The 26,545-nt window shown below is 39.3% G+C and overlaps 1 protein-coding gene across 3 annotated transcripts in view; it reads left to right on the top strand.

Annotated features, from left to right (window-relative positions):
• The window catches only part of LOC101169423 (acyl-CoA-binding protein), a 192,868-nt gene that overhangs the window by 98,857 nt on the left and 67,466 nt on the right, over positions 1-26,545 (top strand). For all 3 annotated transcript variants that reach the window (XM_078942840.1, XM_078942851.1, XM_078942838.1), the window contains one exon: positions 1,556-1,653. Coding sequence is in view for 2 of the 3 variants with exons in the window: in XM_078942851.1 (XP_078798977.1) it covers positions 1,556-1,653 (98 nt within the window). In the remaining variant the exon portion in view is untranslated. The remainder of the gene's footprint in view (positions 1-1,555; positions 1,654-26,545) is intronic.

The raw sequence follows: 26,545 nt of genomic DNA, 5'->3' as shown, positions 1-26,545 counted from the left end.
ACTCTTCTCAGGCTAAGGGATCAAGAGGGTTAAAAAGGGTCAAAAGAACCATCAACTGTGTCAACTAAAGACAACTGAGAAGTATCAGGGGAGAATTTCATTTCATACGGACCATACAGGAAACATATTGTATTCTGCGAATTCGCAGGTGTCTCAGGTCTCTAACCCCTGCGAATACAGGGGGAATTCCTTCATTCATCTTTTAAACCCGTTTAGTCCCTTTCGGTATCACTGGGCTGGCAGGGGACATCATGGACAGGTCTCCAGTCTGTGGCAGGGCCACAATCACACACCCATGCAGACTCACATTGACACCTAGGGACAATTTAGAGTAAGCAATGAACCTATGAAGCATGTTTTTGGAGGAAGCTAGAGTCCCCGGAGAAAACCTACGCATGCAAACTCCACACAGAAAGGTCCCCCATTGGTATTACTTGAACCGGGTGCCTTCTTGCTGTGAGCCAAGAGCGCTGACCACTGCTCCACCGTAAAACCCTACTGTGTTTGTAATTTTCCTGTCAGGGAAATGTAATGTAAATATCTATAAGGTGACAGGATTGTTAAAGGACGTTCAAGTTTAGACCATCAAGAATGTGAACTGTAACCAGATAACAGAGGATTTCAACCATCAACTAGTGATTTTAGCTATTATTGAACAATTTTGAGTCAGAGAAACCACAGACTCCGCTCGAGTCAGAGAAACCACAGACTCCGCTCGAGCTTTTGTTTTCCTTCAGACGAGTGATGCCCATTTGCAGATCTTGGTTCCACGTTGGTTTTAATATAATAACACTGCGTCCTCAGTGGGACGCCGCTGTCTCGCCGTGGATTGATCCTCACCCCTGCTTGACTTCCACTGCCAAACGGCTATCACATGCCGATCAAAGGGGAGTCGAAAGTGTTACTTTCGGCTCCCCTTTCTGGTCTTTGATGTGAACTCAGAGTTGGTTTCTTTGCTCTGCAATTCAATTTTTTTCTCCAGCTACCGTGCTGACGTTGGTGGAAGGTAAATGAAATCTGCTGTCGCTTGATTGCACGAACAGCCGATTGGAACCCCGCTACTCGCAAAATTGATTTGATATAAGCCAACAGTAGCGCCGCTGTTTGTTCATTTCATTAAATGTGCCAGAGCTCCAAGGCTTTTTATCCAGAGAGCATACCTGCAGACTCGAAAGCACGTGTGGAACATTGCAAATAAGTCCAACTTTCTTCAAAACGGAAGAGGAGTGTACTGAGCAGAAAAATAAAGCATGTGCCAGATGAATTAGGGAGGAATCACGGAAAATGACTTCTTTACAAAGCGAGGGTCATGTACCTGTGTGAGATTTTAAAAGCTTGCATGAGTTATCATGCCATCATTCCGCACTGTCAGTGCCTTATTATTTGGAGGATCAGTGACACTCGTATTGTATTTCACTCCTCGCTCCGTCAGGGAAGCCCTGGTGCCGTCCTGCTGGGCCCGCTCAGAGCTACAGGAGTTTTAGGACTTCATAAGTTTTCTTGGGGAGAAGCCACAAGACTGATTTAGCTGTAATCTTACCCTATGTCTTTCCAGAAGCCAGATCTGGAGCGTCGCAAGAGGCGCAGTGGGAAACGACGTGAACCGTGGAGATGACAGCCACATCTTAAGTTACAGAGGCGCAACTTTGAGAGGTGAGTGGTTGTAAGCTGTGCGTGATTGGCGAAAAGAAAACGAGCTGTGCAAACACAGTGGGTTCAGCAAAGGTCAGGCGAAACAGTCAGAGGACATTACCCGAAGTGATGAAGAGCCGATAAAAACGCTCCAAACTGTATGGAAATGAGAGAAGAGCTAAATCCTGAGAGAAGTGGCCCTATCGTTTAGAGCAAAGAGAATGACAAGATGATGAGAGGATCACCACCAAAGTCAGAAATCTTTTTGCGTTGGTGTTTTTCAAGGCTCGTGTACAGCTGATGCAGGACTGGAGTCACCATATAGTCACTCATCCCCTCATTCGGAAAAAAATCGGGCCAAGATTGCAGCGAGACTCAAATGACATATCAGACTGCTATAGCAGCGCGGCTACTTGTATACCTCGCGGCTGGATGGGTCAATTTAGATCACGTTCAAAGGATAAATTAATCAGGGAGCTTTGGGAGAGCTTTTCAATTAAGGGAACCTGGATTTAATTGTCCTTGTCATGGATGAACTTGTGTCTTTACTGTGTCAAGATTTTTGTGTGTGTGTGAATGTTTTCGTTCGGATAAAAGTGGCCCGGAACGTGCTGCTTATCTGACTGTGTGCGTCTGAGCACACTAAATGGTTCGTGTCATGCAAAGCCACAACAGAAATCCTGTATTGTGCTTCCCGGTTTTCCGCCAACGCACGAGAAGCAATGCGTGGACTTATCCCAAAAGCAGACGTCAGGGCAGAACCCCTGCTTCGCTGATCTGACAGAATATGGCAGATAGATCTGAGCTGAAAATAATCCTTCCTTCTCTGCTTTTCAGATAGCTTTTTCTGTTTGGGGTAAACTAGAGGCTGAAATATATTTTACACAACATTAGCTGCACATTTTTCCTTTGGTGCCTCATAACTGAATTGATGATTGATTAGTTTTATTGTTTCTAATTGGAATCCAAAAAAAAAAAAAAACCCAGATGGTGTTTGAGGCATAACTGGAAACTTAACAACAACAGTATCGTTTTAGTCTTAATGGTCTATGAGACGTTTTGTACCTTACATTTTTTTGGGCTTGTAAGTACAAAATGTAAGTGTTTTTTGTTTTTCTGAAAAAATGTGTTTTTTAAATTTAAAATACTTAGAGTTTGTAGTATTTTTGCCAAATGAAAAAGACTGTTTCTCATAAATTGAAATTGTCCCGTGAAAACGACCCGTAAAGAAATTAGCCAATGGCGCTAACACGCTAATGCTAGCTTGAAGCACAGAAAAAAAACATTTGAGCTTCTTCTCAGCTTCTCACTGATGGACCTGCCTGTTAATATGACTTCATATTTATTCAAAATAAATGTCAAAACCTTATCGGTCTACATCTAGAAAAGCCAAAAAATAAAAATATTGGTAGCAGCCTGTTTGTTGTGGCACAGAGACTTTAAGCATTCTGTAATTAAAAGATGTAAGTAAATTTTGTAATTAAAAAAAGTAAGTAAAAAATGCACATTTACACGCATTAACATTGACTTTTTATTAGAAGGGATCACTTGAACACGTTTTGCCGATGGCGGTGTGAAAGTAGCTATAACGCAGCATTTAAAATAATCTTTAAAGTCGAGGTAATTTCTGTTGAAATTTGAAAATGATTTTTCTTTCTAGGTTAGCCATGCCATTTTATTTCCCAAAACAATTCCTGCAAAAGCGTTTTAAAACACGACCTCCTCAAACTCCACGTCATCAGCCAAAGTTTTCTTCGCTAGTTATCAATATTCGTCTTTGTTTTCACAACATGTTCTACTAGTTTTCTTTTAGAAAAACTAGCATGAAGGATTTGGAAGTCTGCAAAATTCACAGCTTGATGTGGTAAAAGTTTTAAAAAGTGTTTTTATGATTCGCAGTACAGAAGGTAGGCTGTAATGCACAGCCGGCCGGTCGTAACCTGACATATTTAGTTATGTTAGAGAAAGTGTCCACGATGTGGAATTGCGCTTCAGTGCTATAATTGTTCAGAACAATGTGCGGTTGCTTCTGTGTGACGGCAAGATTCTTGGGATTTTCCCCAGAAAGAGACGTGGATGTACGTTTTTTTCCAAGCGTCATTGGTAACACGTGACCCCTAAAACATTAACAAAACCACATGTTCCTGATTCCTAACTGTAGTCCATCGATTGCAGCTCTGTGCAAACAAAGTGTCTAAGTGAAGATCTGAGGGATGCTGGGATTGGGCGAGGTCATCCCGCGGGTTTGGCTTGGCCCGAGCCAGCACGAGCTTTAAAGGAAATGTCGCTCAGAGCGCAGTGTGAGACCGCTTGATGAGAAGTCAGAGGAGGCAAACAGCGAGAGGGAGATAGAAATGAGAGGTAAATAGAGCAGCAGCGCTGATGAAGGGAGGGGAGTGCGAGCCGGTTAGGGGATGTAGACGTGAACTCTGGCTGAACCGCCTCTCTCTGGCGGCCTCCGCTGCAGCCTCAACGGGATGAGGCATTCGGGTACGACTCCGAGTGGCTGACATCAAACCGACAGCAAGACATGATATCTTATTTTCCTGAGCAGCGCTGACACAAACTCCTCTCTCTGCTTATTATTTTCTCATTCCTGCAGAGAGAGAAGTTTGGGTCAGGAAAAAACTCTGAACCCGTCGGATCCCAGATGTTCTCAAAGTTCTTTCACTTCTAATTCATCTAACGTTGAGATTGTTTTTACGACGGCGGATAGAGACGTTCTCGTTGTCACAACTCTTGGGTTTTGATTGAAAGAAATCCTTGACCCTCAAGTGCCTTCAAATTAAGCTGAAAGACGACGACTGCATGTGCATGCAATTGTACCTGTCAGTCTCTGCGTGAGTGTAAGACATGTGGACAAGCCTTCAGTGTGCACACGTCTCGCTGCGTGTGAAAGAGAGCATTGTGCTGCGGCTTTAAATCCCTGCTAACAATGTCATTTGCAGTCTGAAAAGATAAAGCTCGTGTTAAAAACATACATTTGAAAGCTGTTAAAGCTCAGAGGTTTACTTTATCGCGCCGGAGGAATTTTTCTGATTTGCTCCCATGCTAATTCCCAGGCGCGGCAGAGCGGTATCGAATCGTCCTGATCCCGTGCCAGCATGTCACCTTTGTGCAGCTGCGGTCCCGTGCCTCGCTGACAGCAGCTTCAACAATTAAAGCTGAGCAAATAAATGGCTATCACCTCACACAGGGAGGTGAAATTGGCCCACTTTAAGCATATCAATCAGGCCAGATGAGGGTTGAGATAATGGGAAGACCACAGCAGGGCACGGCTCTCTTCTGCAGGAGCTGCCGTTTCAAGCTCAAGTAACTGTCAAGTTCATGTTGCAGACGGGCTGACGGAGCAGCTCCACGTGTCAAAGTATCTCTTATGTGGTGCAGCTCTGAAGTCTGAACAGTTTTAACACATGTGCCGGATGTTAAAACAATATACTACATTTTCAATTGACCGTACCAATTCAGACTGCAAATGATTGCAGACTTTTTCTTTGATAATTCACAATTAATGACAGGATTTTCCCATAGTGGCTGGACAGCTTAGTTGGTTAAGTGCAGGATTCCTAAGGGGCGCGATGAGCTTCATCCAGTGTTAATTCTTAGGTAAGACCCTTCACGCTACTGCCTAAGTCTGTCAGGTGGTCTCTGCCAACCACCTGTTTGAATCAGTGATGCTGATTCGCTGTGGCGACCCCTGAAGGGATGTGCTGAAAAGTGAACAAAATTAGCACGACTTTTCTGTCACTCATCATGATTAATCAGCTGAATTTTCTGTGATTAATCACACACCATTGCATGATTTTGCTGTGATCAAACAGGATTAATAACAAGATTTTTCTTCGATTATTAAAGAATAATCGCATGATTATTCCGTGATTAATCAATAATAACAGCATGATTTTCAGTGATTAATCACAAATAAAAGCATGATTTTCAGTGATTAATCATGAATAACAGCATGATTTTTTGCGATCAATCACGTATAACAGCATGATTTTCAATGATTAATCACAAATAAAAGCATGATTTTCAGTGATTAATCACAAATAGCAGCATGATTTTCAGTGATTAATCACAAATAACAGCATGATTTTCAGTGATTAATCACAAATAACAGCATGATTTTCAGTGATTAATCACGAATAACAGCATGATTTTTTGCGATCAATCACGAATAACAGCATGCTTTTTCAGTGATTAATCACGAACAACAGCATGATTTTTCAGTGATTAATCACAAATAACAGCATGATTTTTTGCGATCAATCACAAATAACAGCATGATTTTCAGTGATTAATCGCGAATAACAGCATCATTTTTCAGTGATTAATCACAAATAAAAGCATGATTTTCAGTGATTAATCATGAATAACAGCATGATTTTTTGCGATCAATCACGTATAACAGCATGATTTTCAATGATTAATCACAAATAAAAGCATGATTTTCAGTGATTTATCACGAATAACAGCATGATTTTTAACTATCAATCACGAATAACAGCATGCTTTTTCAGTGATTAATCACGAATAACAGCATGCTTTTTCAGTGATTAATCACAAATAACAGCATGCTTTTTCAGTGATTAATCACAAATAACAGCATGATTTTTTGCGATCAATCACGAATAACAGCATGATTTTCAGTGATTAATCACAAATAACAGCATGATTTTCAGTGATTAATCACAAATAACAGCATGATTTTTTGCGATCAATCACGAATAACAGCATGCTTTTTCAGTGATTAATCACGAATAACAGCATGATTTTTCAGTGATTAATCACAAATAACAGCATGATTTTTTGCGATCAATCACAAATAACAGCATGATTTTCAGTGATTAATCACAAATAACAGCATCATTTTTCAGTGATTAATCACAAATAACAGCATGATTTTTTGCGATCAATCACGAATAACAGCATGATTTTTCATTGATTAATAACGAATAACAGCAGTATTCTATGGTGATTATTTTCCTGATTTTATGTGATTTAGTGAAAAACAAATTTTGTCATTAATCACTAATATTCTGACTACATCTAAAAATCACTTTAAAAGTATTTGACTGGAAAATATTTTAGGGAAAAGTAGTTTGCCCGACAAGGAGAGAGGAAAAATGTTTGCTTCTGTTTCCAAACTTCAACCAGAACTTAACAGTGGATGTCTTGGTCTTTTCTCAATGTCAGCAGAGCTTAGCAATAGCGACTGAAGACCCGGCTCTCCCTGACGGCAGTCATCTAGTTTTGAGCGCTACAAAACATTAAATCTTTGTCAGCTCCTTTGCAAACAGATCATTACAATGCTCTGCCTCAGCATTCAGAAACAATGACTGAAAGACTTTTATATTGAATTTAAAGATTTAAGCAAAAAAATTGGCATAAACAATTATTGGCATTATTTATAATTATCTGGGTTCATTTGGTAAAAGATGTAGCTGAATTAAACAAATTAAATGAAGAAAAAGGATCAAATGTTGAGGTGTTTGCTGAAGACACATAAAGAACAAAGCTGGCCAAAGAAAATATTGGCAAAAAAATCTAATTTGACAATTTGCATAAACATGTTGAGAGAAACACAACTAATTCTAAACTATTTTTCCTCTGTTACCAGGCAGATTTGACGTCCATTACCAAACATGAACTGCTTTCAGTGTGTAAGACGGTACAAAATAATTTAAGATTTAAAAACCACTGAAGAGTTTCTGTCCTTCTTCAAAGGAAATGGCATCACACACACGGATGTGGTGCGAGTCTTTTGGAAGAACACACACCAAGTGTGTGTATGTGAAGCACCAATGGCTCCACCTCTCTAAATTAAGTCACAGTTCACTTCAAACCACAATGCACCAGCGTGCCACCATATTTAGAGATTTCAGTAACTCTTGTAGCACAAATTTAAGTTTTACTTTCAAAGGCTGACTTCAACAAAAAATAACTAGCGCAGCAGTTTTTTGTCTTATGTTTGTATTTTACTTGAACCCTTTAACACCAGAGCTTTAGCACTGGTGTTTGCATTGTTTCGACTACCCTAACTCTCCGAACGTACCGTAATTAAGGTAATTCCTATGGGTTCTGATGCAGAAAAAATCAGCATATGCAACACTTTACAGTAGTGAAAGGATTTCGCAATCAAGGCAAATCAGCTGATTCTGTCACGGAGACAAGAGGCTTTGCACCCTTTGGTGCGGATGTGTCCAAATTTGCGGATAAATGGTCGAATAGATACGTATGTAGAAGAGCGTGTTTTCTTTGGGTGTTTGGTGGACTCTGTTGGGTCCAAACTACCTTTATTTTTTCCTTTTTACAGATGGTTTTGGAAGCAAGATAAACCAGGACAAATTGTAATAATAATTGTAATAATTTTTTTATTCCTAATCTATTGAATATAGATACTATTGTAAGGAGAAAACAAAAGGGGAAAGTCGTGAAATCACAACTAACATTTTAATGTTAGTTATTCTTGTCATATTGACGGTACGGATGTTCCATACTCTCTGAAGATTACGTAAAGCTCTTCTTGACCCTCTCCATACGTTCAGCCGTTTCCCGCGCAGCATCTCGGAGTGTTTTAGTTTACTGCCACAACTGCACATTCCAAACAGTCTCCAACGGCTGTGGTCAAAAAAAAAAAAAAACTGGTGGATTAGCATAAACGTCATGTTCGATCCATCAGGTCTGGACTCAAACGACTGCTGGTTCTCATCCGCCTTTCTGGCATTCGACTCGCAAGTCATGAACTCAGATTGGGGAAGCGGGAGGGGAGGAACCTGTTTAAGTTGATATTTGCTCTCAAAATAATTTGGAGCAGACTTTTTTTTTTTGTGGACGAGGGGGGGTCAGCCTCTCTGTAATTCCCTTTCATGCTCATCTTCTATCTCTGAAGTCACCATGGGGCCTGCGCGGCAGCATAAGGATGCCAGATGGATTAGAGGGATTCCTGTTTTCTCTCCGTCTCTCCATCTCATTTAATCGCAACATGTTTTGTGTACAGGGATCCAGGCGGCAGATGACAGAAAACCAAATTGCGCTGGCTCCTTCTCACCGTCACTCTCTTTTTTTCTCCCTTGCAGTCAGCCACCCCGACACGTAGTTTTTTAGCTCCAGTCTCCTGAAACTCTGCGAACTTCCTTACAATGTTCCGTTTCTAAAAAAAATCTTTGACACATAATAACATAATCATCGGATTTGACTTGTGAACTTTGTGCAACCATAGTCGTGTCTTTGTGCACTGGAGTTTAAAAATATCGCAATGTGTTTTTGCTTACGCACAAAAATGGCACACAACCGCTGAGCTGTGTTACTTTAGATTAGTCAGTGCTGTAAAACTCACTTCCAAAGTGACAGCTGGAGGTAACATGTTAAGTACTTTCATGGAAAAAGAAAAAACACGGTGGGGAAAAAGCCGAGCTTCTCGGGTTGGACTCATCTGCCTGGGATCTGTCCAGCCGGTTACGAGGATCCTCATAAATATCTTTCGCCAGCTCATCATCTGCAGCATTTTCCAGCCTGAGCAGTGGGCCAGAGGAGACGAGCCGTGATGGACGTGGTGCGGCTCGATGATAACCTAAATGGACAATAAGTTACTCTGTGTTAGGAAGCCAGTGATGGATGCCTATCTGATTACTCAAACTAGGAGTTTTCTAGAAGGTACTATTTTACTAAGACCATGATAAATCTTTTTTTTTTTTTTAAACCATTTTTTAAAAATATTTTTAGGAATGCTGTTTCATCCAAGACTAAATCTCTGTAGTACTATTTGTCCAGCAAAATACAGGCGGAAACGTGGATGTTCCCATTGTGACAACCGCTGTGAACTTGTGCCAAAGTCTATTTGCTGCTGGGACGTCTCTTAGGACAAACGTGAAATCTAAGCGTTGGTGGTCACCCCTCCTGTCACGACGCTTGTAAGAGAATTATCCGCTCTGCTCTGTAGCTACGCCTGTGACAAGTGTTCGGCCAATGAAATTACAGCTGTCGTTACACACACAGAGACCCGTGTTTGTACAGCCGTCATCATCCGGACGTTAGGTTGTCGTCCATTTATTGCTGACGGATGAGCCTTAACTGTTTCCTAACTCAAACCTGACCCACTTAACCTTTACACTAATGGTGTTTTTTTTATCATATACTTCGTCATATCGCCTTCTGGTCTTAATTTGACCCTAAAATACTAAATTACACACAAACAGTTACTCAAAAAAAGTTGGTCTTATAGTCATTGTTTTATTTTTTGTAAGAATAAAAACTATTTAGGAATCTATCAAAGCGTCCTCACATCACGTCACCACTGTTTTCTAGGACTCACCTCACCTACAAGCACCTCACACCTCCCCGGTAGCTCAGCCTCACCAGATGGTTTGATTTTACAGCCACTTTTCCACTTGAGACTTCCACACTGACACCAAGTCCCAGCTGGAATCCTTTAGTTCCATGGCTCAGCCACCCAGGCCAAAATCACAACACCCACTAGTCAGCTGGTACAGCAAGGCTTCCAGTGGAATGGAGGACACAGAGGGCAGTTTTATCATCTGAATTAGATGTCAAGAATCAGGTTATTACCATGGTGATAACACTGTAGATATGATGGAAGACAAGCTTAGGGGTTTTTTTCATTGACACGTCATCTTTTATGTTATGTAGACTTTAACGCTATGTAACAAATTAACAATTAGAAAAAATATATATATATTTTTTTACTGTTCCTTCAAGGAGAGATCTTTTTGACTGTAATCGCATTTACTCTAAATAGCCTTTGCCGACTTTTATTGGGATAGTAAATATTTTGGTGAGAGGCAACCCAGTGACTTCCTGTTTGAGACTGGTTTAAAAATGAATAAAGTAACTGGAGCTAGATCAGTTCATCAAGTAACCACTGGGGGGCTTGTTTCTTTAACCATTTAAAGTTCAGCTCCAGCTAGATTTTTCCTATTGTAAAATTGTTTGCAGCAGGTTTTAAATTATGTTTATGCAGTTTTTCAACCAAATCAAAAAGCCTGTGTCGTTAGCCCAAGCTAACGTTAGAGTAGCAGAAAAAACTGAGAAATATCTGAGCTGTCTAGCCGCACAGTTCTGGGCCGTATGGCAGCTCAGATGAGGAAAACGAAGACATGAATGGACCTATTAGTCGTCAAGTCGATGATTTAGAATTGAAAAGGAGAGGGGAGACTTTGAGCCGCCCATAGCAGTGGCTGCGTCATGAACCCAAGCCTTTTAAAACATCCGGTTTTCATCTCCTGATCCACCAGGATTTTGTATAAAGAAATGCAATTTTGAATAAAGCAATATCAGTTTAATCTTTTATTTGTGTATCCATTTGGAAAAAAATGCTACAAGAACATGTTAAAAACAGCAAAAAGGCCATTTTCATTGTAGTGGGTCTTTAAAGACTTTTTCAAAACAACAAGTGCTGAACTGTTGTTAGCGCTCTTGCCTCACAGCAAGAAGGCCCTATTTGCCTGCCCAAGGCCCAAGAAGACTGGTGAGCTGTCCAGGACGTCCCCTGACTTCATCCACGAGTGGCCGGGATAGGCTCCAGCAGCCCCGTGATCCCGAAAGAGACAAAACGGAGTTCGAAGATAAATGAATAATGGGGGGGGGGGGGAATATTGACGATAACCTGTCAATCAATCCAACAAGGGTGTTCTTTGAGCTAAATCTGGTCTTAATTAAAGGGCCTATACCATACAACTCTTTACGCTTTTATAGTAAGCTATATCCACATTTCATAATATATTACATTTGGTAAACAAAATCACATTTTTTTAATTAAATATTTGTTCTTCTGAGTTTTTTTCCAATCTGGAGGTAAGACGACCCGATTTATGAGGCACCGGCTTTCGCTCCATGTGGGTTCTGCCCGTTTCATGACGTCAACCTAAAGTCGGCTTTACAAACAACATCCAAACTTCTACAAAGATGGATGTGCATAATGTGCATTTAAAAGGAAAGCATTTTTGTTGCACACAGTGGAGAAAATAGGTGTGTGTGATAGCCTGGGGGCGGTGCTGGCAGCACAAAATCTTCCTGGAAGGGGCTGTTCCTCACTTATCTACGTCGGCTCGTGAGAACCCGCTCGTTTTTTGGATTGGGAGCGCCTGGTGCTCAGACCACGGGCTTTTAGAGGAAATCTCAGAAATGCCAGAAGAGACCAAAATACTGCTTTGGGGTTTCTATTTTTGAGGAATGAACATTATAATACATTTAAAAGCTCAAAAAAAAAACATTTTGCGTGGTATAGGCCCTTTAAAAGGTTTTGGACCGTTATTGTCATGTATGTTATGTCTGGATTGAAGTTGGGCTGTTTTACATCTGAGTGAATGAAGTCTGGTTTACTTTTTTTGTTAGCATACCACCTAGTGATCACCTGGTGAGCAGATCTGGTTTCAATTACTTTTCATTTTAAACCAGCTTCAGACAGAAAGTTCAATGGGATAATTGTTGTATTCCTTTGATTTCTTTTGAATGAACCGATGAAAATATCACGAATGGCTGAGCTTTGATGGCTCTTCCTTAGATGCCCTCCACACTCTGAGCTGGTTTAACCCGAGGCTGACCCGGCCTTGGCATCTCTATCAGCATGCGGCTCTAATCTTTTTTTTCACTGAAGCTGTAGTGTAGGTATTATGTAAGAAAAGCTCAAATGTTTATTTAATTTTTGTTTGAAGGCCAAAGTTCTGTGAATTACTCCAAAATGAGTTTGGGAATCAGAACCTTTCCTTCTTCGGGACTCATTCTCCTTTGGCCATGGTCTGGTCCACATTTTGTGAGCTTGACTTCTCTTCGAGGATCTTTAGAGGGGAAGAAACCCTCAGCCGTGGTGAACAGAGAGACATCTGTCCAGGCCGGGAAGGATTTTGCGCTTCTGGCAGTCCAGATGATTTAGACCGTCCAGGACTACCTGCTGGGAGAGGCTCCCAACGGGTTAACCTGACACAGATGGATCCCCAACCGGCTCTGAACACACACATGGAGAAAAGCACATGCCTGCACTCACACATACATGAAGATGAAGGCAGATGCCAGTGTGGACACACCAGAACCAAAAGGCGCTAGAAGATGTCAGAAATTCCCTGACATATTCGCACACACTGAATTTGTGTGTCGGCACAGGCCACTACAGCAGCAGGACAGCACAGATGCACATTCTCCACAGAAAGGCAGACTGATGTATGCGATACCACACAGGCTTTACTCAGCTCTCACAAGTGAAACAACTGCTATGACGTACTCGACAATCGTCTGGGAATCTTTTTACGATTTCTTCTGAAGTTAAAAACCTTTTTTAAAATAATGTTTTCTAGTTGGAAGGGTTGGTTTTGTTTTTGACTCACATTCATCAATCAAGACTTTTTTTTGTTGTCAGTATTCCTTCCAGTTGAAAAGTGTGAGTGATACTAATATTTGAATGATTTCAAAAACGGAATTGGCTTGGAATAAACACTGGAAATATCTAAGCTTTTTCCTAGCAGAAGGTTTTTAATAATAGCGCTTGTTTTTTGGGTTGCTTGATTTGGATCCTTCAAAAATATTGAGGCTAGTAGCTTATGTCAGTGTGTTAACAACAGCAAGTGAGCGGCAGAAAGTAAATTGCCGTTTTTTCAGCACTAAAAGTTGCCCTTAAAAGCCTTAAATTTTCTCAAAAAACCAGTGTGTCTAATAATCTGGAGCACTTTTGATTTTAATTAAATCTGGTTTGGCTTATTGATGTTGTGATGATCTTACGATTTTAAGAGTTTTGGGACTCAATTATCCCTTAACTCAAACTTTAGCTCTAGTGTTCTTCAATGCTTGAAGTTTTTGAAATTCTATAACCATTTATGAAATAAACGTAATTACATTAATTGTCTAAATGGTTGAAGAGCTACGTTATTATTGTCACCAGAGACAGCTCAGGTATTAAAGGGTTCTGAACATTTTTAGATGGTTTTGAGAAACACTGACAATTCTGTAAAAAAAATTTAAAACTCAATTTTTTTGTATGATGAGAAAGTCCTGCAGGTAGTTTTTGATATCTGCTGGGAAAAAAAGTACTTTGCACATCTCCAATTTGCTATATTCCTTGCAAATCCAGTTTACAGTTTTTAGCCAACAGTTCAGGTCAGAAAAAAAGGTTACTCTACTAAACAGAGAACTAGTTTTTGAGTTTCATCTAATAGATATGTTGCATCTTGTGTGTTTGGAATTCCAGTAACATGAGCGCAAAATATTGAACTCACTGTAGAGACCCCTAAAAGTGATAACAGTTATTGTTTTGTTTGATTTGGACTTCAAATATGAAAAGTATTTTCAAGACACAAATACTAGAGGCTGGTAATTTTAGCTACTTTCACATTCATAGATTATTTACTTTATTTAGCAAGTATGAAAGCTCCTCCGACTAAAAAAAGGGTCTCCAGCAAATCACTTGCAAATGAATTGTGGTGTGGTTCACTACAGTGTGAATGCAGACTATTCGATGAACACAAAAGAAGAAACTCACTAAATTGTATTTTTTTCTTAGAAATCCACCCACACTGTTAGCCTAAAATGTTCTACAGATAGGTCATAGCCTCCCAGAATGTTTTATAAAGTGTACTCATCTGAAAATGGAAGTTTTGCTAATATTCAAAATTAAAAAATGTTACTATTAAAAAAACCAATATTTTTAAGTTGTTGTAGTTGATGGTTGGATGTAGATCCTCTTTAAAACTACTGTTCATTAGTAGAGTGTTTAACATTCATTGTTAGGACCCTCTGTCTTTCTGAGTTCTGAATTGCGATAACCTTTCTGACATCTGTCTGACATCACTTTCTCAAACTCCAGAAGGCCAGACCTTCAGAGTTTTCTCAGGTTTGCATGCTTTGCAAGTTTTATTTGAAAAAGTGCAGTTTTCCGCACCGCGCAGTGATGATAAAAAAAAACTGAAATTGGGTTACAGAACAATAGGAAAACATTAAGCAGCTCAGTTTCACTGAAGGTCACAGTGTGTGCCTCACCAAATTTTCCCAGGACTTTCATCTTGAGATGTATTTTGCCCTCATAAAGTAGCACCCAGGATCTAATAGAGGAATACTTCCCTTCAATGGTGTCCGTTGGGTCGTACTGGTCGGTCCCAGTTGTCTTTTTCTAATGTGCTGTAAACTCTCTGCCTGTGCGGAGTGGCAGGGATCAGCAACATCTGGCTTGGACATCAGGAAACGCCTCGCCTTTCCCTCTGTAGCACACACACATTGAGGCACACTGGTACTGAAACGTGCACTTGAGTGAACAAGAGGCTTATGAACATCTGGCTTTCCAGACTTCCCGAGAGAGAATAAACTTTTTGTTGTTTTTCGCCAACTGCTTCTAATTTCTTTCTTGGTTCCTCTTCTGCTTCGTTCATGTCAATATGGACAAACTTTTTTCACTCCTATTTATTATCCCCACCCACATTAAAGCAAAGATTGAGTTTCCTTGTTATGAGGATTGACAAAAATAGTTTTGTTATTTAGATATTTTATCGACTGGGACCTACATACCAATTCCCTTTGTACAAGGCATTGTTTATGTCAGTGTTTCCCAATGTTGGTCCTCAAGTACCTTTATTCTGTTCACTTCTCTAACACACCTGATGCAGTAGAGACCTGATGATGAGATGAACGTTGGTCAAGTTTAGTAACAGGGGGTCCTCCAGAACTAAGGTTGGGAAATATCAGAATTTAGATGAGATTCTCTGCCCAATGGTGTGCTCTTTTCTATACTTTGTATTTGCTCCAAATGGCAACCAATTTTTCAAGACCGAGTAAACAATTTTGGGAAAACAAAATTCAAACTATTCGTTCTTTAAAACCATTTAACAACAGATTCATAATCCCCAAAACAGGGCTGTCCAATGCACTCCTCAAGAACCACCACCCTGCTTGCTTTTCAGCTATCCCATCTCTCCCCGCTGTTGGTTTAGATCAGGTGACCCAGGTTCAGAATGACCAAACGCACCTAATCCAGGCTATCAGCAGCACATCATGAAATAATGGAATGAAATGGAATAATGGAGAAACAAGTAGGGTAGTCCATCCCAAGGACCAGAACAGACCATAGACCAAGTAAAACTTCAATGGTTCTGCATTCAAAACTGTTGCGTTCACGTGTAGCTGTGCAAGTTTCTACGACCGCTTTTTGGCTCTACGTATAAACGCGAGTTGAAAGTTAAACCAGGTCAAACTTTGACCAAACAGGGACTCGGATTTGGTAGTGACATATGGACGGCAGCTCTTTTAATTCACGGAAGAGCCAACTGTTTGAAAATTGATCATGGAGGAGAAATTGATCAATCTGGTTTGTATCTGGTTGGAATTTTATGACACCAAGTCTTTCAGAAATCGGAGTTGAGCTGTGAAAGAAAAAGCCAGGAGCAGGATTCAGAAGATTTTCACTGCGTCAACCTTTTGGACTAAGACTCGTCCAACTGCAGGTGGTGGACATGCGCTAGTATTGGGTAACGACAGTCCAGTGTGAAAACCATTGGTTAAATGCGCATTTACAAACACTTGTAACATGCCCGTTGTGAACGTAGCTTAAGACCAGTGACGTGCAGTCAGGAGAGGCAGGTGAGGCTGTGCCTCACCTGTCATTATGGGAAGAAAAGAGAAAAAATAAATTCAATTATTATATTTAATCAGTAATTTGTGCTTTGCAGTCATTTTCCATTTAAATGTACCATTTTTGGGTGTTTTTTCTTTTCAAAATCGCTGAATTTCCGCATTTGCCATTCAGATAATAAGAAATGACGTGCGATGAGGCACCAGCCCGCTGAGCCTCACCTTGGATTGCGCAATACCTATGCAGTCAGACAGTACTGCTGTCTCTCTGTGTGTCGGTTCAATCACCTGTACTATATGAGCTGAGTTTACATAATTTAGCAGATGTATATGATGTACAGTGTTTGTTTTTATAAATAACTGTATGTGAGGGACGTGTTTCTTGTGCTGAGCGCTAAACGCCGGCAAAAAAGCCGCTGGGTGAGGCCAGACTTTCTCGTGCCTCATGTTAGGGGGCGCCGGTGAGCCCTAAGATTATGAACAGCCTGAATATAATACTAGAAGAAGTGATAGCAAGCGGCAAGTCATTTTCTTCAGAAGGAGCGGCGTATGGACTTTATTTACAAGTAAAGGTAAGACGATAATAACGTTTGTGCTTTTTTCTATGCTGCAGTTTGTATATGAAAAAAAAACATGTTGAAATGATATTTTAAACAAAACGTTAACTGTTGTCAATTAAATGGTGAATAAGTTACTCAGTTATTTATACTCATGGTTCATATGTTTGTAAATCTGAGTGATGACGTCAGTGCCTCACCAGCCATTAACCTCACCGCACGTCACTGCTTAAGACACCTTATGTAGTGTGATTACATGACCCAGTAAGTTCTGTAGCATCAACTTGAGGATAGTTTTAGCATCCCGTGAACCACCATATTGCCCTTTATCAGACTCACAACTCCCTGGCTTTTTGCAAAAATAAATTTAAAAAAGTGGGATAAGTAAGTCTGTTGAAACACTGAAATTTGTAAAGGTTTTACCAAATAAATACAATAGGTTGATATAAAATCTGTATCAATCCAATTCCAATCCTTAATTTAAATAAGTGGTTTAACCAGATATTTATTTTGTTGTTTTTTATGTTGAGCAATTTCAGTTTGGAGTCAATGAAGTCTACAAAGCTCGAAGAGGAAGCCCCCCAGTGGCTCTTTTGATGAGCTGAGCTGAATCTAGCTACTTTTGTTTTTGAAAGTGACTCAAAAAGATCACCCATTGTTTCTAATAAAAGTTAAAAATAAAAAAAAAAGAATACAGAAGTTTAATAATTGGAAGGGATTGTTGTATTTTTCAAAGTTGATGAGACATTGTTTGATCAGTGATTCAAACCTTAAGACGAACAGTTAGGGTTGAGACACTTAACCCCACAGTGACCTTAGTATTAAAGAATGTTTGTAAGAACCTATTTTGGATGAGACTGGAATACACGTGTGCAAATACAGAAATCCATTTGTACAATGGCCTATACTGTATGTGATCATGAAAGTATTCCTTAAAAGATGGAAATCTTAACACAATCATGATTCCATTTGGGCAAAATGTATGACCCTGTACACATATAAGTGTTGGTTCTAGCTTGATTTAGCGTTAGTTTGATGTTTGTTGTCAAGATAGATTTTGTTGATACAAACATTAATAATTAAAAATCTGTATGTTTACATCAAATCCTTGATACTAGTATTTTTTATTCCATTCCAAACTGTTTGACTTCAGATGTGAGAATAAATCATTTGTCTCCTTCCTGAGCTGGATTGTTTAACCCCATTCAGAGTCTGTTGGACATACTTTGGTGTCTTTTGTGAAGCAAGTGAGCTAAATAAAAAGCTGAAGTGAGCTGCTGGGTTGGTCTCCTCGGGGGGCACACTGTTTTAGCCTCATCCCATCAGGGGCCTGTTTCTATACACATTAGCTGTTAATTATTAGCAGCCTGCAGTCATAATGAGCTCAGCATCGATCCTCAGCTGTACGTGTAGCAGTAATATTAGTTAATGGAAAAACAATCACCCCTGCTCTTCCCAGTGAGTGTTTAAGGAGATTGCATAGATATCAGTTGATTGATTGGAGGAAAATAGGAAAGAGAATGTGTTTGTGCGTCCACTGTGGAGTGTGTACGCGCAGCGCAATGCCGGGGCGCTCCCTCCCCTTTCTTTTTTCTCAAATGAAAAAGGAATTCCGAAATGGTAATAAAGGCTCTCAGCAGGCGTTTGTTCCACGGATCTGTTTCTGGGCTCAGTCAGGAGTCGGTGCGAGTCCGTAGAAACGGCAATATGGCTTAACTTAACTCCGTAATGAAAAACTGCGGCTTTTAACATCTGTCCTCAAACAGACAAGAAAAGGTCTTCAGTCCAATCACAAAAGAACGGTGTGCGACTTATTTAGTCAACTTACTTATACTTTTGTAAGAGGATTTCTTGGAAACCCAACATGTCTTTTCTATTACGTCTGTCTTGGTTGTTTTTAGAGGTTACTGTTAAAGTGTAAAAAGACGGGTTACTTTGTGGTAAATGTCTGCTTCACACAACAGACCACCTCCTTTGGTAGTTCTAGGTTCTCTCGCCCTCATATGATCATTTTAGATGACCTTATCTTACATTTGCGATTACACTCCATTATCGGCTGCTCTCTTGACAAAAGGTCAACACGTTTATTGAACTCCGCCTCGCTCGGTTCCAAGTGTTTGTTCGGCCTGTGCGGTGCGCGTCGTGTAATAACTTGTCCGGACTGCTCCCGTCTGCTGCAGATCATTTTTACAAACCGCTTGTTGCTCAGCCTTTTTCATGAAAGAAGCAGTACGCTACCAAAAGTATTGCCTCACCCATCCAAATGATCAGAATCAGGTGTCCTAATGGAGGAATTATGGTGTGGGTGTGTGTTTTAGGTTTTTGGGCTTGGTCTCTTAGTTCCAGTGAAAGGAACTCTGAATGCTTCCGGATGCCAAAACATTTTGGACAATTCTATCCTCCCAACTTTGTGGGAACAGTTTGGAGCGGGCCCTTCCTCTTCCAACCTGACTGTGCACCAGAGCACAAAGCAAGGTCCATGAAGACATGGAGGACAGAGTCTGGTGTGGATGAACTTGACTGCTCTGCATGGAGTCCTGACCTGATAGGACACCTTTGGGATGAAGTAGAGCAGAGACTGAGAGCCAGGCCTTCTCAACCAACATCAGTGTGTGACCTCACCATTACGCTTTTGGAAGAATGGTCAAGAAGTTCTATGAACACACCTCAACCTTGTGGACAGCCTTCCCAGAAGAGTTGAAGCTGTAATAGCAGCAAAAAGTGGACCCACATCATTTTGAACCCTATGGGTTAGGAATGGGATGGCACTACTGTTCATTTGTGAGTGAAGGCAGGTGAGCCAATACTTTTGGTAATGTAGTGTTCCTTCATCTGTGAGAGCCTCTGTGAAACAGAAGGAACAAGAGCGCCTCACCTGAAAGGAGTCATGGATGTTCTGGAGCTTCTCAAAAACAGAAAACCCAGAAAGACAGAGCTGTAAACTATTTGCTTCGGAATCAACCTGAGGATATAAGATAATTAATGCAAATTTAATCTTAAAAAACTCCTGAAAAGGCAAAGTGCATTAACATTCTGACAAATTGTATCTGTTCCTAAGAACCCACTGTGAAAGTTGTTTTCTAGGAAACAGTTTCTGTAGAGCCGCAATAGTGTGGTAGAAAATTGCCTCTGAGTTGTAGGCTGGACTGTTAGCCTGGAGCAACCCCGCCCCCCTTCCCTTCCCCATTGCTGAGAGTTCTCTGTTAAAGCACAGCAGGGAGCTTGTGACTTATTTTCTACGTCACAGATGCGATCTTTTTCCAGTGGCATTTATTTCATCTGATTCACAACAATTCAAATAGGGAAATTCTCAGAGATGCAATTTTAAGCGTAATCCTCTATTTTCAGAAAAATGCCACAAGAACATGTTAAAAACACCAAAAACAGCATTTTCACCACAGTGGGTCTTTAAATTCTGGCTGCCGTCAGGAATTAATTTCACTTTGACTCAGCAACAAGTTGAAAAGAGTATAAATAATTTTCTCAAACACAAAAAGATAACAACCACAAATGATACATACGTTTGAAAATACAACAACTTTAACATGTTTCAACATTACACATCTTTATGTGAAATCTGTAATAACTACTTGTGTTTAGTTACCCCTTTTCAAAGCAGATTTTAAACAAATTGTTCCCAAAAAACTGTCCTTTAAAAAATCTATATAATCTTATTATTTTAATTCAATTTATAAAACAAAATGCAGAAAATAAAATTGGCTGCTGCTAAGTATAGAGGGTCTGGGGGCCTCAAAGAGCCCCCAGACCCTCTATACTTAGCAGCAGCCGTGGAAGCGTTCTTCCTGGCTTCATCTGCTCTTGTGTGGTGGAATCGTGTCCGTGTGAAAGGAACGGAGCTGGAGCATGACCACAATTTTCTGCTTAAATACTGCCTGAAGGAGGAGTGGATGCACATCTCCTTCAAAGACATGGAAAAAACACGTGTCTGCAACATTCAGCATTTAATAAAACGCTCTGGAAAGAAGTTGGCATCAAAACCTAATTTCCAGTTGTTTTTTTTAAATCTTTTAAACTTTGGAAAAGTTACTTTTTAGGGTAGTTGGAGGTTAATAACACCCAAATAAAATAGTTTTTTGACAAAAAGCATCAAATTTGAAAGGGTGGTTTTGTGGAGCATTGTCACTTTGGACGTGGATTTCAGAGCATTGCGTTGCCACCGGAGGTCATCCACGTTCTGATCCCTCAGCAGCTGTCGGAGAAGCCTCATTTTCTGTCGACATACATCTGCGGCTCAGCTCCACAGTTTGACGGGAATCACTGAGCTCCAGCGTTTTCTCGATTCCCTCTTCGTTGACACCTCCTGCTCTCACTTTTTTCGGATCGTATCGATTCAAAACAAAAGTAAAAGTCTGGCGTTTTCAGCTCCTTTGTTCTGTGTGTTGCGTAAGGCCCTGGTGGAACATCTCTTTCACATTAACATGTGAACTTTCGGCCCATTGGGTCGTCACGGCCGTCGTGCAGGTGTTCAGCCTCGCACCTGTTGGAGGAGCAAAGAGGCACCTTCCAGTTCACCGAGATGACCTTTGACCGACGGGGCCCTTATTGATGAGCTCTCGATCCATTTTTTTTCCGCAAACATGGACGGGTCCAGGCGACAGATGAATCAATTACAGGAACATCCAGACCGTGGCTTCTTCCATTTTCTAAATTCAAACCATATTTTTACAATATCACGTGTTTCTCTGAAGAGGTGGATCACAACAAAACAGAAGAGGTGCTGCACAAAACTAAGAATAATTCATTTATATTTATTTTTCTCTTTGCATCTCAGAAATACTTGCTTTTAATAACAAAAAAATAAATAAATTAGAAAAATCTTTTTTTCAAATTTACTAAAAAGGATGTAACAATGAAGAAAAACCTCTCAGTTGGCTCAGATTAGCCTGATATACCTGATATAATGTAATAAAACAATAAATAATAAATCCTAAATTTAGCACAATTGTCTGAAGTTTCAACCTAAACAGACAGGTATACATCAGTGATGCAACAAAGTATTTTCCCCGTGATTCGGTTTATTGGTGTAACATATGAGTTTTATATATATATATATATATATATATATATATATATATATATATATATATATATATATATATATATATATATATTTAAAACTGCTGTCGTGTGATTAACTTTTTTGAGCAATTAATTTACACATGACTTGGAATCAATTCTTATTATTAATCTATTTTTAATCCAAATTACATTTTACAGTTTTTCTCAGTTGCTTTAGTACAATTCTCAGATCAGAATGAAATTCCCAAAACTATTTGTTCAATCTTCACATCATGATGTCACTTGTGCACATCATATAAGCAGTTTCTCACTTCTTTGAACAAGTTGCAATTGCTTTGGTATATCCATGCAAATGATTATGTACAATTCTCTGCTCTTTGTTACATTATCAATTGTTTATGTCATGTTGATCAAAACGTATTATATAGTTCACTGTGCAATGGTCTTACTCCTCAAAACACCTAGTCATTAGTTCATCGTATAAGTCATTAACTGCAAAATGGTTGACCAAGTTGTCATAATGTGACAAACATATTTCGCTGCATTGCAAGAGAGGATATTCGCTGTGATGTGGATGAGAATTTGTGGCCTAACATACAGGAACGACAAGAGGTGTAGGAAGACCAATTCCTACTGCACTGCCTGTACTGTTGGACAGAATACTGTCCTATCTTTTTTTTCCCATTGTGTTACTGTTTGCAGTGGGTTTTTTCTATGTTGGTATGACATGGTCTGTCAACAAATTACAATATGAAAAATAGAAGTGTAAATGTGAATCTTGTCCAGTCTCTTGCAATCAAACAAAAAAAGTGTAACTAACATTTTACAATAATTGTCATCAAAACTTTAGCCATAGTTTACATCAGAATCTCCCTCTAAAGTACAGTTATATTGACAACATGACTAAGTCATTTGACTGTCTTGTTCTTAGACAATGACACAAGGACTTGACATTCTGATGGCACTGACATGTTCAATGACATAAAGACTTAGATTTGAGAAATGAACTAAAGATTTTGAGCAAGTTACAGGCTTTTGCAAGAAATCCATAGGGTTTTGCTGTTTGCACAAATTGTTTTGAGAAATGCACACACGTATTTGCAAACTTCAATCCTGATCTGAGAATTGTACTAAAGCGACTGAAAAAAACTGTAAGGAGTTTTCATTTAAATTTGTGACATTGTGACAAAGTAAAAAAGGTAATTACAACTAAAAAAGTTGCTTTATGAAGTTTTTTACTGAACCAGTTTTCCAACCTTTACTTTTACACCAGCGAGGAGGATTTATTTTTTCCACTCTTAACAATTGAGAAAAACAAAAACAAAAAAAAAACATCTGGTCCAGACTGCTCTAATTTAAAACATAAAAAAAGCAGAGCCAAGTGGTTGGAGGCTCTGTAGCCGTTACCATGACAACCCGGCGCACCACGTATCAAATATTCTGATTTTTGCGACAAACAATTCTAACCTAAAATATAGCAAGAATAAAGTACTAATAATTATTTTCATACGTATTGTTTTTTCTTAGGTGACCACGGTGTATGAGAGGAAAAAAATCTTTTTGAGGTGTTGATTATCAGAAATGAATGGACTTTGCGGAAGTAACTGTCTGACGCCATCTGGCCTTGGCTTGATCCTTTAATTAACGAACACTTCGATGGGAATTATCCCTTTCATAATAAATGATATATATAGTATTAAAATTAAATTAACTCATATACTGTATATATTTATAGAAAGATAGATACATAGATATATATATATTTATAGATCGATAGATAGATAGATAGATAGATAGATAGATAGATAGATAGATAGATAGATAGATAGATAGATAGATAGATAGATGTGTGTGCACACTTACACACACACCTATTGTGCTCTGAACACGCCTCGAGACTTGGGGTCACAGACCACACGGTGTGATGCACTAAGCGAAAACTGTTATTCACGGTCATGCTTTCCTCTATTCCAAACGTTGAATTAAGATCCAGCAGGTTGTGGTTTTCTGACTTTAGACTTAATTTTTTCTTTTTTTCTTTGGAGGGCCACAATGCTTGCTGTCAGATAGGATTCATTGTCAGGCATAGGCAGACTCTCCAAACATGGGAAGCTATACTTTTGTCTTTTGTTTGTGCCTTTTTCTCAGGCCAGTCTTCATAAATAACTTTGACCTCCTCCTTTGGACGCCTGCCACCAGCTTTATACTGTAAACCACACAACCTCTCTGGCTTTCTGTGTGCAACTGACTCACACTAAGCTCTTTACTAATTGCTGCCTTCACCTGGTATTCATGTTCAAAATAACAGTAATAGCTGGAAAAACTACTTTTTCATTTCTATTTGTTGCACAAATATTATAAAGTTCAGATAACCTAAAAGGTTAAACCTTGTTTTATTTTCATTCAAACCCTTGTTCCTGTGCTTGAAAAGAGCTTTTTAAGCCAATTCTTCTGTAATAAATTCCGTTAATAGTTGTCCATATTTTAGATTTACTTAATACAGTAAAAGAGAAGTATTATCAAACCCACAATGTAAAAGTCATTGATAGTTTTGGCACTGCCAGTGATATAAAACTTCTTTTTCTTTTAGTAATCCAGACTATGAGGCCATTATAACACATAAAAAGAAAAAAGGAAATGTGGACCAAGGTTTTAATGGAAATAAGGACGCACAAGGACATAAAAAGCCAACTGGAGGAGACTTACAAAAATGCCGTTGTTTATAAAGGCGACGAGACAAATGGGACATCAGGGGACGTTCTATCAGTGCAGTGCTGAGCCTAAAGCAGGTGCTGTTGGGAACCACAGCATAAATACATCATTTTAGTGGCAATAAATTGATTTTTTTCCCGCAGTTTTTCCTAAATATAAACTGTAACATCACACATAAATTTATCCCAAATAGCTGAGGTTGATGATGGGAACAGACGTCCTGGAACACCAGCTTGAGTCGGCTGTCAGCCTGACATTGGCCACGATCAGCTAATTTGACTGTTCTATTGTTGGTGTGTTTCTCATTGTGCAGCATTTCCAAGTAGAGTTGCGTAGTATCTTGTATTTATTGCTGTAATTGCTCTCAAAATATTGAACATATTTGAGTTTTTTGCTCAAACAACCTCCTAAAACATTGTTTGGGGCTTTTTTTAAACCCTTATCACAAGTCATTAAATGTAATACCCAGGAGAAAACTTTTTAGAAGGATCAGAAACCGATGGAACTGAATTGGGACTGAATAAAATGAGAATCTTCTGCAACATGTAAGAGAGTTGTTTGAGCAGCCTTAACTTTTTTAACCCTTGTGCTATCTTAGATGACCCCACCCTTACATTGACGTGTTCTCCCTACCATGACAAAGGTGGAAAGATTTCATGTAATCCATGGACACCAGTGAAGATCACAAATCATTGAAGAAGAAAAAAGGTTCAGCACACTGTCTAGTGGGTCTAGATGACCCAACTCCCAATGTTAAAGTGCCTAGAATAGCACAAGGGTTAAGCACAATAGTATGCTAATGTTTGTGTAATGGCATCTCATTCAAATAAATCATTTTTAGTAAGTCATTTGCTGAAGTGAGGATGGACACACTTTCTTAGTGGACCCTACTTTATTTGCGCACAGTGTACCCTCACTATATCGCGGTTCCCCTTTCACGATGTCACTATTTCGTCGATTTTCTTCAGTGTAATCCTGCGTGCCCTGTTTTTTTACTTATTTATTTTTACGCCAAACTGTTCTAGGTCAGATTGGCTGTTGACCTTGTCAATCCGTCTCTTCTGTGCCGTGCCTTTGTTGAAATTGGATTGTAGTTGTAGAGTTAGAAAAGTTAATTCATGGCCTGTCCGTCCTGGGGTGGGATCCCTCCTTCATGGGGACACCCCTGCCCAGTTTAGTTTAGTCTGTTTAGTTAGTTCAGTTTAGAATTTTCCTATTGAATTCTTTTCATGATTCTTTTGATTTTATGTTTACTTTACAATTACCGGTACGAAGCCCATTCAGACGACCGTTGTTGTGATTTTGGGGTATACAAATAAAATTGAATTGAATTGAAGTCTAGATGTGCTTTTAAAAAGTTCTGGTTTTTTTTAACACATTTGACAAAAACACACTCAATTAAGGCTCTAATTTCATCCTTTACTTTTGTGTTTTATCGCTTCATATTGATGGTAAGTAAAGGAATTCATTTTTTTATGCGAACAGCATTTTATTAATTAATGAGGGTTGTGTTAAACTGTTTGAGAGCTGTACAGAGGTCCCTTGCTATATCGCGGTCTCTGTTTAGTAGATTTTTCTATCTTTGATAACGTATTGTGTCCTGGTTGGCTGTTGACCTTGTCAATCAAACTCCTCCGTGCCGTGTCTCATGTACAGAATGCATTCAGTTTGCCAAATTGACATAAATCTTTGACCGCGATCAGATCTTTGTTTTCATTTCACCTATTGCGGGTTATCTTTAGAACGTAGCTTCTTACATTAAATGAGGAAACAGTGTTTACTAAAGAGTTGTCAAATTTCCACAAAACATTTGCGGAAATGCTTTTAGTGAACATTTTTTCACAATTTTTTTTTCAACAAGTTTTGTAGAAAATTAATAGAGTTTCAACAGGTGTCTCGTACCAGTCTTAAATCGTTCTCAATTTTGTTTCCAAGAAACAAGGAAAAATGCACGAGACAACTTTGTTAAGATTTGAAAACCCAAGAAACAAAAATATGACAAATGAATGATTAAACTGACCATCTGAGAGTCTGCGTTA

Source organism: Oryzias latipes, chromosome 2, assembly GCF_053564925.1.
Source record: "Oryzias latipes strain Hd-rR chromosome 2, Olatipes_Hd-rR_3.1".
NCBI lineage: Eukaryota > Metazoa > Chordata > Actinopteri > Beloniformes > Adrianichthyidae > Oryzias > Oryzias latipes.
Note: the sequence above shows the minus strand (reverse complement) of the source record. Positions and strands in the feature narration are given on the sequence as shown.